Consider the following 14,980-nt stretch of genomic DNA (forward strand, 5'->3'; position numbering starts at 1 on the left):
GATGTTCAGAGGTAGTTTGCCATGGCCTGCCTCCACGTGGGCAGAGAGAGTTCTGAGATAACTGTGACCGGCCCAGAGTCACTAGTAGACTTTTATTTCACACAAAGATTAACGTTGGATGCCAAAATTTGGTCTCCAGTGGGAAATACCTCCGGTGCCACAGCCTCCCCCTCCCTTGTGCTAAGGTTGATGCAGTGATGCTGTCCTGGAGGTCCCTGTAGGCTTAGTTTATTGATCAGTTGACCAATATGTTGTCCTGTTTATTTGGCCGTGGGCAAATATCCCAGAAAGCCAAGAATGCTGCTGTGTAGCCGGCAGCTAGCTTTCTTTCTTTCTTTCTTTCTTTCTTTCTTTCTTTCTTTCTTTCTTTCTTTCTTTCTTTCTTTCTTTCTTTCTTTCTTTCTTTCTTTCTTTCTTTCTTTCTTTCTTTCTTTCTTTCTTTCTTGTTGATTGTGGTGCCTTTTGTTTTCCTTCCATTTCTTGAATTATGTCCAGCTTCATTCGTGTAGGCCGCCCTGCCCTGGATAGCTAGGCTAGCCTGATCTCATCAGATCTTGGACGGTAAGGAGGGTCAGCCCTGGTTGGTATTTGGATGGGAGACCACCAAGAATAACATGGTCATGACGCAGAGGCAGGCAATGGTAAACCACCTCTGACTATCTCGTGCCTTGAAAACCCCATGGGGTCTCCATAAGTCTACTTGACAGCAAAAATAAATAGACAAATAAATCTGTAATTAATCCCTTTGGACTTTATTTGTATAGGCAGCATTATTAATAAATAAATAAGCCTGTTTTCACTTCTGAAGGGCCTCTCAAAAATTTACCAAAGAATCAGCTGACCCAGCATTGTTCTGGAGAGAATCTTCTGGGTCCTTTTCCTGTGATCCACAAGTAAAGAATTGCCCGAGTTTCCCCTTTTGGTGATTTAAGTTCTGTTTACATCATAATGTGATCAGGATGTGATCTAAAACTATGATATTTCCAATATCTCTTAAAATAGTTCTAAGAATCCCAGTGGACATTTAGAAGTAATTTCATCATCAATTTGAATACCTTAATTTCTTTCCTTAGAAAATAAACAGCTAAATTCCCTTCCTTGCTTCATTTTCTAAAATTCTTATGTTCAGCGGTTTTGTTCTGAGGAACTATATTTATCATACTATGTACTGTTAGATTTATCTGATTTATCTGCCAAGTCCACTTTATTTTCCCAGAAGCTGGTCTTAGTCACAGCTGCAGATATATTGATTTGCCCTTCATTATTTTGGTTAATAGATTAAGGAGGATTTCTGGAGAAAGGTCCACTTGTCCTTTTTGTCTTTTAAACTTGGCTGCTATTTACTTTCTCTTAATAGGATGGTTTTAAACCATTAATGTTTTGCAAAATAGTATTTTCCACACATCATTAACACATATAAGCTATTATTCAGTTCTGTGAGTTTTCTATTCCTTTTCATTCTCCTGGATGGAAGAAGCTACAGAAGAGGCACTGATAAATTCCCCTAATTGATCCTCCTGTTTCCCTTTTTTCCTTAAGGGGTTCCCCATTTTTAACAAATATGGCTTAGCAAGTGGAATTCTTGACTCTTTTTCTTTTAGTAACTTCCACCCGCCCACTGTACCGTCTCACAAAGGGCTCACAAAAGTGTCCTTTCTTTCAAAAGCAATTTGCTATGCAGAAGGAATGGCTAATCTTCAGGGAGGAAAGCCCATTCTGAAGCCCTCTGAGGCTCATGATTCTTAGGATCCTGGCTTAGAAGCTGGGCAACAAACATTGTTCCATGTTTGGAAGGCTTATTCCATCAAGTATTGAAGGCACAGTGCTGTGGAAGGGGCCCTTCTGACCAATGTAATTGCCACAGTCTTGTAATGGGGGAGACTGTCTAACGCTTCTGCTCAGCTTCTGGCTCCTCTGGAGCTAGCCGTGGTGTCTCCCTTCCTTTCTCTCCAGGCCAGTTCTCTGGCTCTGGGGCCTGAGTAAGGTCTGCAGCTCAGGCGATGTCCTGCCATTTGTACTCCCGCAGCTGCCAAAGCCACCGGCCATTTGGCATCTATGAGTCGCTGCAGAATACAACCTCCACCTCCCTGTCTCATTCCTCTTTCGCTTTCAGTCCATCCATCCTGCTTTCCCTTTCCTCAGGTTTTTGGCATGGGCTTCTAGCACTGTGGTACCCCTCCACCCCAGTCTGATCCCCAGTCATTGCCCCCTTCGCATTTCCATTTGTTCCTATTAGAATCACTGCTCCTGTGCAAGGAAGGCAGATCCTTTCTAAGATTTTGTTCTTGTTTTCATCCCCCCAGCCACTTGCCTGCATTGAAGCCTCACACACACACCGGGTACTGCTACCATGGCTGTAAACTCCTTTGTAAACTCCTCTCTCGTTTGCCTCCCATATTCTATATGTCAATAGATGCTGCTGCTGCTTCCTTTTTCAACATGGCATTTTCTCTTTGTCCCCTCAGTGAAAACTCTTGTTCATGATCTGATGGTGAGCATGACTGCTGAGAGCCTTCCTCCCCTCATCTTTCTCTAGCGCTCCTCTGCCAGAATAAGTTCTGGGTTGTCACTCTGCTCCTGTGATATCCCTCCGTCAGTTTCCTGGCCCTCCATACATCCAGCACAAACTCCTTGGCCTTTCCTTAAAAGCCCTCCACGACCTTTCCTCTTCCCACTCCGTCAGCATCAGTGTAAAAGATTCTCCTGCCTAGTTTCATTTGCTGTCCCTTCTAACTGAGGCTGCCGCCTATGTACATGACATTATTTTCCTCACACCCCTTACATTGTCGAAGGCTTTCACGGTCAGAGTTCATTGGTTCTTATAGGTTATCCGGGCTGTGTAACCGTGGTCTTGGTATTTTCTTTCCTGACGTTTCGCCTCTGAAGATGCCTGCCACAGCTGCTGGCGAAACGTCAGGAAAGAAAATACCAAGACCACGGTTACACAGCACGGATAACCTACAAGAACCAATGAACCCCTTACATTCCTCCCCAAATCCTACCTTTTCCATGAAGCCTTTGGCTGGGCTGTTTGATCATCCCCACTGACTGATGCTAACGGAAATGAATCCACCCACTCACAGCACGCCCTTTACTTCCTACTCTGCTTCCTTTTCCTTTTCCGTTTTTTTTTTGGGGGGGTCTTCCTCTTTGCTCTGTCTTGTAACTGGAGATGATGAATGATGCCTCCCAGGCCCTTCCATGTCCTATCACAGTGAAAGGCTACTTTAATACTTTGGGTGGGGGGTTTGAATGCTAATGGAAGAGATTGCTAGTGCAAACAAATGTATTAGGATTGTTTGTGTTCTTGAGGAAATCATAGATACATAAAGTTGGAAAGGACCACCAGGGTCATCTAGTCCAACCCCCTGCACAGTACAGGAAATCCACAGCTACCTCCCCCCCAACACACACACACCCAGTCACCCCTGCTCCATGCCCAGAAGATGGCAAAAAAACCCTCCAGGATCCTTGGCCAATCTGGCCTGGAGGAAAATTGTTTCCTGACCCCAAAGTGGTGATCGGCATTTTCCTGGGTGTGTAAGAAAGGGCCACAAGACCCGAGCGCTGACACAGCCCTTCCTGCCCTTCCTCTCAAGATCTGCCTAAGTTCACAGAATCAGCATAAATTTTGAAACAGAAGAAAATGTGCATTTAAAAAAGAAATGCTAGCCATGCGGATGGGCCATTTTCAAGAGGTGCCTGCTTGGTGACTCTCTTTCTTGGGCTTTGCTGAGAGGGTGTTGGAATTCAGTTATTTTAATCACTCATCATGATTAATAGACAGAAGTAAGTGAAGATTCTTTCCTGGTTTCAACTTCTCAGAATGCTTAGTAATGTGCTCCACGAATTGGCAGATGGCTGCAAACGAAGTGGACGTGCTTAAAGAAATGGCCTTTCTGCATTTTGTAAGCTAAAGAATGCTGGTGTCCACGTCTGTAAAATACCATGGAGTGCTGAGTGGTGGCTTTTACCATCTCAGATTATGCCATACTGGTTTGGTCTTGGTTCTGTAGTAACTTTTGTCATTAGTGATGAAAATTAAATTGTACTTGTGTATTTAGGGCAGTTCTGTTTGGGGCTTATTTTTTCCCCTCATTCTCTTCATAAAAGTGGACAGGATGTTGCAATTCACATGTGTTTTCCTCTCTCCAGTAAGGATTGCCATATACAGAGGAAAATGAACCCAGCCATTTATGTATGGAGCTACTCTTAGTTTTCATTTTCGTTTTGTAAATTCCATCGTGCTTGATTACTTTATAAGCACTAATGGTTCAAAAGTATATAAAGGAATGCAAGCATCTGTTGCTCTGTCCTCTGCTTATTGCAACTGAAGTCTCAAAGTGTCCCCCTGCAAAAGAACCTCAGGTCTTAACGTATTGCTCTGTTCCCCAGCTTTTCAGCAGGTTGTGTAGCGCTGCCTGCACTAATTAATATCAAAGCTGTGATTGAACAGAGACAGTGCACTGGCGTTTGGAATCAGAAAGATGAATTACCGGTAAGTAGCTTTGTGTGTCCGTTGTGTGGAATTAAGCTAAGCATTTCACTTGTCATGAAATCTACTGTGTATTCTGAGTCTTGGGCAGGAGAGCAAGCAGCAAAAGGTGGGGCCTTCTGCAAAGAATTGGCTCCCTTCAGAGGAGAGGCACCCTCTCCTGGCTTGGCCTTCATCTGAAGAGTCTGGTGGTGCCAGTGTGGGAACAAGCCTCATCTTCATGTTGTTTCACCTCACTGCTTCTTTTCTTTGCCCAGCCTCCCTTCTTTTCTGAGACAGAAGCAGAAGATGAGGGGGCTTCCCTGTGGCCATGCCTTCTCACAGTGGTGCCTCGCTTTGTTGTGGAGTGTGCTTGGAGCTTTTCTTTTCTCCTTGGTTCCTAACCTGCCCCACTCTGGGGAACAGTGCCTGTCCCCAGTGACTCTGTGCCAATGACAATGGGGCCCAGAATCCGACTGGGTTTGGAACAGGAAAAGGAAGAGAGTGTCCAGACCAGTCTCTTTGCACTCGTATCTTGGGAGTGGGGGGTTGGCGTGTTTCAAAGTGAGGGGAGCTTAGCATCCCGTCAGAGTTAAGAAATGGATGGAGCTCTCCTCCCAGTGACTCCACAGTCTTCCCAAGGACCCGGAGAACCGTTTTGAAGACTGTAAGTTTATTCCTTGTGTGGGGGCTCAAAATGGAGGTGGTATTCCACTTTTTCCAGCTCGTCACAGACTGCTGACATTTGTCTATAGGTTTCATCACAATTTCATACAGAGTCCCCCCCCTTTGAACTGTCCTCTTCTGTTGTCTTTTTTACAAAGTTATTAATGGCATTAATGGTGCATCTCTGCATTTGAGGGGCCACAATTATCTTTATTTAGTTTATCTATATCATGTTCCAGATGGGAAAAGTATCTACATAAGCCTTTGGCCTTCCTGAAAAATTCACAGTTTCATAATCAGTCAAAAGAGGTCCTTCATCTTATTTGTAATCGGCACTCTCTGACATTCATGAATATTGTTCACGATGAAGGAATGTCATGGCACCATTCAAGATGCCATAGTTGAGACAGTGGTGAGATTTATGATCCTTGTCCAGGTTCTGGGAGTCCTGATAACCCACGTTCACATCATTCCATGGACAAGTTTTCATTCTAGGCCACTACAGTGGTTTTGCTTCCATTCCAGAATCAGCCCCCTAAAATAGTCCCCCAGAATCAAGATTCTTTAGACTGTATGCACATCTCAGTTCTCATGACTGGTCAGGGAGATGCCTTGCTGAGATCTCATCCACATTCAAGTCACCAGTAAAATGAAATTATTGATTTTAAAACATTTTTATTTTATTTAGTTTTATTTAAAACTATTCTATCCTGCATTTCCCGACAGGGCCCAATGCCTTTTTCCCTAGGAGTCTTGCCAAATTTTAATCCCCAGAATATCCTGTCCCTGTCACTCAAGGGGATATCATTCAAGTTGTATGTCAAAGTGCCCTTGGTGTATAGATTCACAAGTCACAGGACCTGTTGTTACCTTTTTGCTTCCTACAAACTTGAGTCCCTGGAAAGAAAAATCAGAGCATTCACTATGAGCAGGCCAGTTTTAGAATGAATCTTTTCATGTACAAATTCCAAACACAAAAAATGTACAAATTCTACCAGGAATTACTGCCCATGTACTTGCCAGGAGGAGGGGGGTGGTCACTTCCGGATTCCTTCTAACACTTTTCTGGAGCATATTGGTAAGGCAGCAACTTTTGTCAGGTGTGGGGGTTGCTTCGACTCCGGTGACTTGGCCGAGGCTTTCTTGGGCAGGATGGTCCTTCCGTGGGTGCTGTAATTGGAATGAACCCCCCTCCCTTGTGTCACATGCTGCTCATCATCATCCCCATCCCTTTGCTGACTGCTCTTCTGCCCACTGATCAAGAGTGGGAAGTTGGGGCCCCCCTGAGGTTCCATCCTCGGGTTCTTAACATGGGAAAGGACACCTCCTGAGTTCGTTAAAGAGAGACTTCATTTTCTGCTCATCCCTGTCTCTTTCTCTTGTTTTCTTTGCCACCACAAGCCTTCCCAGGTGTTCTCTTGTTCTTTTTCTTCCCCCTGCATGAAGCGCTATTGGCTCCAAATTTAAATATTCCCTTGCCTGCAACGGATTACCTTTGTATTTCCTCTGCATGGCTTCTATTCAGTCCCACATTGGGACGGTGCAGGCCAGCCACGGATAAGATTTGTCAGCTTCTAGAAAAATCTAAGCGAGAGTTCTCCGCTCCCCCTCAGGGCACGCAATCTTCCCGCCCAAACAATCACATGACCCGGGGGGAGGGAGCACTCTCCCCTCCAGTTCTCTTTCTGCCGCCACGTAGAGAGAACGTGCTAGCTTCTGCTCTGACGATGGAGTCCAAAAAGGCTGCTCTTTTCAAGAAATGCCATACCTGTGACACCAAAATGGCGAAGACAGACACCCATCAAGATTGTCTTCTTTGTTTGGGAGGTCATATCTCCTCTACTTGTAGAAGTTGCGCCAAACTTACTACAAAGGCCTTGAAGGGCCGTTCAGCTCGCCTTCTTTCTCACTTATACAAAGAGTCTCTTCGACCCGACCCAGCAGCAGGCCCATCTACTTCTTCTCAAGGTCAGTTGGATCAACCAGGACCCCCAATGAAAAATTATCATCGGGCTGCGGGAGGGACTTCCAAAAAGGACAAACCTTCCCAAGGCTCCGACCTCCCAGGTTATTAAACCGGTAACATTTATCGCCCCGGGATCGCAAGATGGCCGCGGCCGCGGTTCTTCTTGACGCCCGTCTCATTCGAGGTCGCCTCGACACCGTTCACCCTCCTGCTCATCGAGGTCGTCTCAGCGCCGATCACCCTCAGGATCACCTCGACGTCGATCCCAACCTAAGTCGCCTCATCCGTTGGCGTCTCTTGCCTCTGATGTCGCTGGACGGCAGCCGATAACCATCGAAGACTCGCTGCCACATTCCCTGGCCACCCCCTTGGCTCCTTTACCGAGAAGGGCCCAGGAAGATAAAGAGCTTTTCAGCCAACATCTCCTTCATATGTACAAGGATGTGGCTTTAACGAAGGAAATATCACCTTCGCATCTCAGCACCGAGATGGGATATGCGTCAGTGGTCACCGTTGTCAAGGCTGATGGCGACGACTCACAATCTCTCCAGGGCTCCAGACATGCCTCCATTGCCAAGAGTCCTGTTGTCTCCAAGCAAGGATTGAGTCAGCATCGACTCGACGCCTACTGAGATTCTGGATCCTCCCGTTCGCATCGCCACCACTCACCTTCTCGTCGGCATCGATCCCGGTCCCACCGCTCAACCCATCGGAGCTGCTCCCCTTCGGTGCTTCGGGACCGGTCAACACCGGCTCATCACAGTCTCAGCCGATCGGTGTCTCGACATCTCTCTGTACACCGGGACCGATCTTACCGCTCTCGAAGCCCTGTTCGCCATCGGCGCCAACACTCCTCTCGGAGCCAATCCGCCTCTCGACGCCGATCCTATTCTCGATGTCGTTCCATTTTGTCTCGCCGTCGATACTCTTGAGGCCGACACTCTACTACACCCTCTATTTATTCGGAGTTGGCAGCCGTTCCTCATTGAGGTCACCTCATCGACGCCAACACGACCATCGAGACACCAGATCACCGTCACGTACTCGGCGCCGCCATTCATCAAGTTCGCCATCTCGGCGCCATCAGCCTCAGCATTGTGAGAACACTCAAGGTTCCACTACTCCTCGTCGTCAAGAACATCTCAGGCAAGAGTCACGCCGTGAAATCACACTATCCAGATCTCCTTCTATGTCGAGAGACACTGGTCATTCGGAGTCTGATGCGGCAATCTCCCACGACTCCGATGGAGAATCCCGCACATCACTCCCCTCTCCGGAGGACACTGTCGGGGACACTAAGCCAGTTTTCCCTGCGGGGGACGTCCGTATGTATGCGGAACAACTTATCCACATGGCAAAACCCTTAATATTGAATTTAAACCAGATGATTCCGGTCCCATTGATACCATCATGGATATCCTCCATTGCCCCAATGCCGGACCGGTAGCCTTACCTATGATAAAGAGCATTTTAGAGGTCGCCCATGCGAATTGGGCTAAACCTGCCTCCGTCCCCTCCTCTTCTAAGAGGGTAGAAAATTTATATACAATTCACAAGGAAGGTGGGGAGTTCCTCTACCAGCACCCTCCCCCTAACTCCGTAGTCGTGGAAGCGTTGCCTGGTAAATACAGGTCTGGCGCACACTCTTCCCCTCAGGATAGGGAAGGGTGCAAACTAGATGCTCTGGCCAGGAAAGTTTACTCCTCTATCGTGGTCGGTCTGCGCATCTCTAATTTCCTAGCCGTTATGGCGAGGTATCAATACACCCTTTGGGACCGCATTACCCCGCAGATTTTGATTCTCCCAGAGGATCAGCAGCCCTCTGCTAAGGCCATTCAGAATGAGGGCATGTCCTTAGCTAAGCAACAACTTACGGCTGCCCGCCATGTTGCCGATTCATCTAGTAAGTCCATTGCCTCCGCCATCGTAATTAGATGGCATGCATGGCTTAGACCAGGGATGGGGAACCTTTTTTCCGCCAAGGGCCATTTGGATATTTATAACATCATTTGCGGGCTGTACAAAATTATCAACTTAAAAATTAGCCGACCAAGCCCCAAGCAGGCAGCTACCCCAGATGACACCCCCCTCCCCCGGGTACAGGCAAACAGGCAGGCCTCCAACCAGTGGGGCACTCGCCCATCTGGTGGCACACGATGGTCTGTTGCACCAGCCGGGCGTAGCCGTCCAGCCACACGCTGGAGTTGCTCCTGCTCCACATGGTCAGGGCCGGATTCTACAGCCGGCTCCTGCTACCTCCACCTACAGGGATGAAATGAGGACACACTGGCTAAGCCCTTTCATAGTACAGAGGTAATACGTTTCTCCACGGCCCAGGTGGGAAAGGGTTAATACAATTTCTTGGGGGGTCCTAGCAGCTCCATAGCTAATGACTCTTCTGCAAGGGGGAAAAAGGTTCCTTTTCTCAGCAAAACAAACTCACATCTGCCTTGAATAGAGGCTATTCCTGTCTGCGAGAGGGGGGCGGATCACCAGTCTTAGATCCTTCTGAGCTAGAGATCTGCCAGGACCCACGAAGGGCCAGACCAAATGATTTCGCGGGCCTTAAACGGCCCCCGGGCCTGACGTTCCCCACCCCTGGCTTAGACAATCCGCATTACCTTATGATACTAGGTCGTGGATAGAAGATCTACCCTTCGAGGGTACCTCACTTTTCAGTGACCAAACTGACACCTTCCTAGACCACCTTAAGAAAAATAGAAATAATGCCAAGTCCCTAGGCATTACACCCCACGTGCCTACATTTAAGCCCATATATTTTGGTCGCCAGCCCACCCAGGTTTCCCGCCCTTACCGTTACCAGGGCGCCTTTTACCAACAGACCCACTTCCGCCCATCCTTCCCTAATACTCAACAGGAAAGGAAATTCCAGAATAGGCCTAGGGCCCGAAAAGGTCCCAGGATGTCTCCTGGTCGTCCCAACAAGCCTAAACAGGCATGACTAGAGGTTCCTGGTTGTTTTACAGACCGTTTGTCTGCGTTTTACCATGCTTGGTCAATAATCACAGATGATGTCTGGGTTCTGAAAGTAATAAAAGTTTATAGAGTTTGACACATTGCCTCCATACCAACCCACGGTGTATTCCAAGACACAGGTACCCGACTTATTGCTACAGGAGGTTGCAATAAGTAAATAACTCTCCTAGCCAAAGGGGCTGTTTTAGAGGAGATATGACCTCCCAAACAAAGAAGACAATCTTGATGGGTGTCTGTCTTCGCCATTTTGGTGCCGCAGGTACGGCATTTCTTGAAAATGTTGGAAATTATCGTGGAGAAATTTCCAGTATTTAGCAGAGTGCATTAAGCTTAGCTAAACGGCAGAAGCTACACGTGCGTGTGAGTGTGAAAACAAAAGGAGCATCAGTCGTTTGCTCTAATCAAACTAAAGATACATTTATTGTTGAAATACACATTGGATAGGAAAGGACAAACAAGGGTTCCTATCCTGATCTACCTTGCTAATTCTCTAGGTATAGAAGGTATCTGCTTTCCACTCCATCTTGGGGTGGGAAGGCCTGAGGACCGGAGCCCTCGGCTCTAGGTCTTGCTTGGATGAAGGGCAGATGAAGAGAGAGTGAGAGAGGAAGTTTCCCTGACAATATATCTCTAAACATAAAAGGTGACAGGAAATGAGGATGAGGTGTAACTAGAGATAACCTTCCCGTGTCCTGTCTATCTTATCTGACTCTCTGGTCAGTCCCCCCCTCTTAATGTGCAGGCAAGTGACACCGTCTAGAAGGGTACATTTTCCAGTAGAAAAGAGGAGCCTTTTTGGACTCCATCGTCAGAGCAGAAGCTAGCACGTTCTCTCTCCATGGCGGCAGGTTGGAGAACTGGAGGGGAGAGTGCTCCCTCCCCCCGGGTCATGTGATTGTTTGGGCGGGAAGATTGCGTGCCCCGAGGGGGAGGGGAGCACTCTTGCTTAGATTTTTCTAGAAGCTGACAAATCTTATCCGTGACTGGCCTGCGCCTGCTCAGTCCCAATGTGTGCCTGCATAGAAGACCACCAGATGAACAACAGTTACAGGTAAGTGAAACTCTGTTTTCCCCCCTCCCATTAGTTGGTGGCTTTGTGATGGTGGTGCTGCATGCCATGAAGATGGAAGGGTCCTCAGAAAGAGTGTATATCATTTGCAGGTAGCCCTTCAACTTTGTACAGTCTGCTGCTCCACTAAAGTGAATTGAATCATCTGACATAACCCAATAGGGAGGTTTTCAATTAGGGAAATTTTTCATTGTGTGTAATGACCCCATTTGAAGGAGCATCCACTCTGCTTAAGAAAATATTCCTTTGTTTCTGTTGCACTATGGCTTCACCTAAATCGTTTTCAATTTTGAACTGATTTTCTCTTTTAAATGTCTAAGCTATATTTTCAGGGTTTTGGCCCTTTTGAGAATAGCATTTACTTCAGTGAAATCAGCTATAAATTTTCATTATTCAGCGTGCTGACTTCAAACCTAATTTTTTTTATGCAATTGGACTTATTACAAGTTTCTTGCAGATTTATAAATAATCGTAGGTATTCTTGGTGATGAGAAGCTGTTCCAGGTTACTTTCTTCCAGCTTCTAGCAGTGTGACGGCATTCTTCCTACAATGGAAGGGAATTAACTAATGGAAGAATGCAGTCTTAGTTCATGGATTCCTGTTGAGAAAAGTCAGCTGTGCCTGTGTCCTCTGGCCTGGATCACACTCTTTGCATTTTACTTCTTAAAAAACCTGTGGTTTCTGTGGTGAAGTTTCCGTGTTCTGCAGTAAAAATGTGGGCTGAGATAATGTCCAGTGCATAATTTACTCAGATTCTATTTTTTTAACTGTTAGATATATTAGGATGAGTGATGTATAGAGAGGTTTTATGTAGATAATTAATTTTATAATGCTGCTTTTATCTGTTACTATTTGTTTTTCTCTTCTGAATGACCTGCGGGCCATCATAAAGACTGAACTAAACTACATCTATTTGTAACTGACTTAGGAAGTCAGTTTGGTGTGGTCTGAATTGAGCCCTAGCAAACCAGAATTAGACACTGATCCAAATTATATTTATAAACCGTGATTTGTGCTCTGTATGATTTAGCATAATGTTTGCATTGACAAATAATAGCTACAGGTGTTGCTTCACCTCTGGAAGCGTCTGAACCATAGGAATGTGGAAGAGACAGAAAATAAAAATGAGCCTCTCTGAACAGTGGTTAGTGCAAATCATGGTTTAGTGTGATGCCTAAATTGAGCCATTGTGGATAGTTACTTGAGAAGGATTTTTCTTTAACAAACTAGTAAGGAGGCAAAAATTGGAAATGTTCAAATTAAATTTCCCCTTATAGCTGTAACTCTGTGATCCCTGAATCAGCATCCTCTTTGACACCCGTCCTGATCTCATTTCTCTTGAAGTCACAGAATCACAGAGTGGGAAGGGACCATCAGGATCATCCAGTCCAACTCCCTGTACAGTGCAGGAAATTCACAACTTCTTTCCCCCTCCCACACGCCCCAGTGACCCCTAAGTCCTAGGATGAACTTTTATGTGCTAGTATGTGTACTTTCATGCTCTCTCTGGCTTGAATTAACCCCCAGAAGAGGCAGTGATTCCCAGCATTCGCTTGAGTACAAGTAGCCTTGCTTCGATTCCCAGGAAGGAAGCAGCAAAACCAATAGATACACTTGAACAGAAACAAGCATGACTCTTGACAGAAACTGCCCTGTTGGCGCTGCTGTGCTGGTGCATCAGCAAGATCTCTTTGCCATGGACATCAAATACAGCAACCTTGAACTTCTCTTAAACTTACGGATACCCATGTGAGTTTTTGATCTAAAACTGGCCATGACATTAATCTTTTATTTTTGTATAGATTGAAGTTGACCTTGGTAAAAAGTGCTGGTATCATTCAATATTCGCCTGCCCCATCCTTCGTCAGCAAACAACAGATAATAACCCACCTATGAAGTTGGTTTGTGGTCATATTATATCAAGAGATGCTCTGAATAAAATGTTTAATGGCAGCAAGTAAGTAAAAATCCTACTCATTTAAAAAATTCAGTTCATTTTAATATGACATATGTTAGCGATGTGGTATGGTATGAACAAGTAACTGAACTGTTGTATTCATGATTATGAAGAGGTTGGAAGCAAGAATAATATCTGGCAACTGTAAACAAGAGCAACATTTTTCGAAGATTATACGTTGGCTGCTTTTGTAGAGACCTGACAGAAGACTCCATATAGATTTGGTTTTCCTTTAAAAGCATTTCCATGTTTCAGAAACTATGTCTCAATAAATCATTGCTTAACTGTGGCTTGGGCTTTCTATGTATTGTCTTTGTGTTGATGATAAGGTTAGATTAATTAAAGTGAGAAGCCACCAGACCTTTGGATACAATCATTGAAACATTAAGCAGGTATGCATTTCTGCAACAATAACTTCAGCAATACTATACAGTTCATGAACTGTCAGCTAGACAAATGCCTCTTTGCCAGTGTGGTGTAGTGGTTAAGAACAGTGGTTTGGAGTGGTGAAGTCTAATCTGGAGAACCGGGTTTGATTCCCCACTCCTGCACATGAGCGGCAGATGCTAATCTGGTGAACTGGATTTGTTTCCCCACTCCTCCACACGAAGCCAGCTGGGTGACCTTGGGCAAGTCATTCTCTCTCGGCCTCACCTAGCTCACAGGGTGTCTGTTGTGGGGAGGGGAAGGGAAGGTGATTGTAAGCTGGTTTGATTCTGCCTTAAGTGGTAGAGAAAGTCGGCATATAAAAACCAACTCTTCTTCTAATAGAAATTGTGACAAAATTGTGTCTTGGGCGGAAAAGCACCAGTACTGAATAAGATAAGCAACATATGCAAAATATTAACCGTTGCTCAGCAGAAATTCGTCAAAAACTTAGTCGAGGTTCAAAAACTGCTGAACAGAATTGTCTCTTCATGGGGGTGGGGTTAGAATGCAAGATTTATTAGAAAAAACAAATGAAAATAATGATGTTGGCTGTCAGGTGAGTAATGTAACTCATATGATTTGAGGCTCTGGTTGCTTGGCTGGCTGTTTGTCAAACTAGGTTGAAAACATTGTGCTATTGAGGGGAGATGGGAAGGACTATTCCAATAGGTTTTGAGGTTGCAAAAACCAGGCAACCATCAGCAAACTAATCAATTTTCTTTGTCTTTAGATTAAAATGTCCCTATTGTCCCATGGAGCAGAGTCCAGGAGATGCCAAACAGATATTCTTCTGAGGACAAGATTGACTGTGTAGTTCAGATCAGACACTGACTTATGGGTTTGCTTTGGAAGACCTGCAGTAGGCAAATGTTCCATCTTCACAGCATCAAATGGAATGTTCCCTATATTTGTTTAAGCCTCTAATGCACCAGAATTTTTTTGCCCACTCATCCTGTATCCATATGATTGGAAAAATTGCTGAAGTAATATCTATCCTAGGGCTTTACTCTAACCTTGGTCTCCATAGCTGATCAAGATACTACACCAGCAGTTGTTGTTCAATGCAGAATTTTGTACTTAACTCTATGGTGACTTCACTTTTTAAAGCAGATGGCAAACAACCTCCGTGTAGGTCTAATATTTGTCCTGCTTTAATTTTATTGCCTTGATTGATAAATGCCTCCATAAGGAATGTGTGGGGAAAGTTTTATTTCTTTAGTATGTATATTATTAAGACAACTTCAGGAAAAAAATTGATAAGTTGAATAATAGTTATAAAAGTATTTGTATTTCTGTTCATATTTTGCAACCCAAAGCTGTAATAGTTTGAGGATTTTTTTCCTTTTGAACATTTTTTCAGCTTTTAAACAGATTTCCAGTTTAACGTGCTGATAAGTAAATGACATAAATATATAATACAG

The 14,980-nt window shown here is 45.1% G+C and overlaps 1 protein-coding gene across 2 annotated transcripts in view; it reads left to right on the forward strand.

The window, feature by feature from the left end:
- Positions 1–14,467, forward strand: part of RMND5A (required for meiotic nuclear division 5 homolog A) — a 62,032-nt gene extending 47,565 nt beyond the window's left edge. Inside the window, exons 7-9 of one of the 2 annotated variants that reach the window (XM_056863782.1) lie at positions 4,396–4,498; positions 12,976–13,130; positions 14,290–14,466. In XM_056863782.1, coding sequence (XP_056719760.1) covers positions 4,396–4,498; positions 12,976–13,130; positions 14,290–14,353 — 322 coding nt within the window. In that variant the 3' untranslated portion in view covers positions 14,354–14,466. Of the gene's footprint in view, positions 1–4,395; positions 4,499–12,975; positions 13,131–14,289 lie in introns of both variants that reach the window. The other variant, XM_056863781.1, reaches the window with a different exon arrangement.
- The last annotated feature ends 513 nt before the right edge of the window (positions 14,468–14,980 follow it).

This window comes from Euleptes europaea, chromosome 18 (genome assembly GCF_029931775.1).
Source record: "Euleptes europaea isolate rEulEur1 chromosome 18, rEulEur1.hap1, whole genome shotgun sequence".
Taxonomy (NCBI): domain Eukaryota; kingdom Metazoa; phylum Chordata; class Lepidosauria; order Squamata; family Sphaerodactylidae; genus Euleptes; species Euleptes europaea.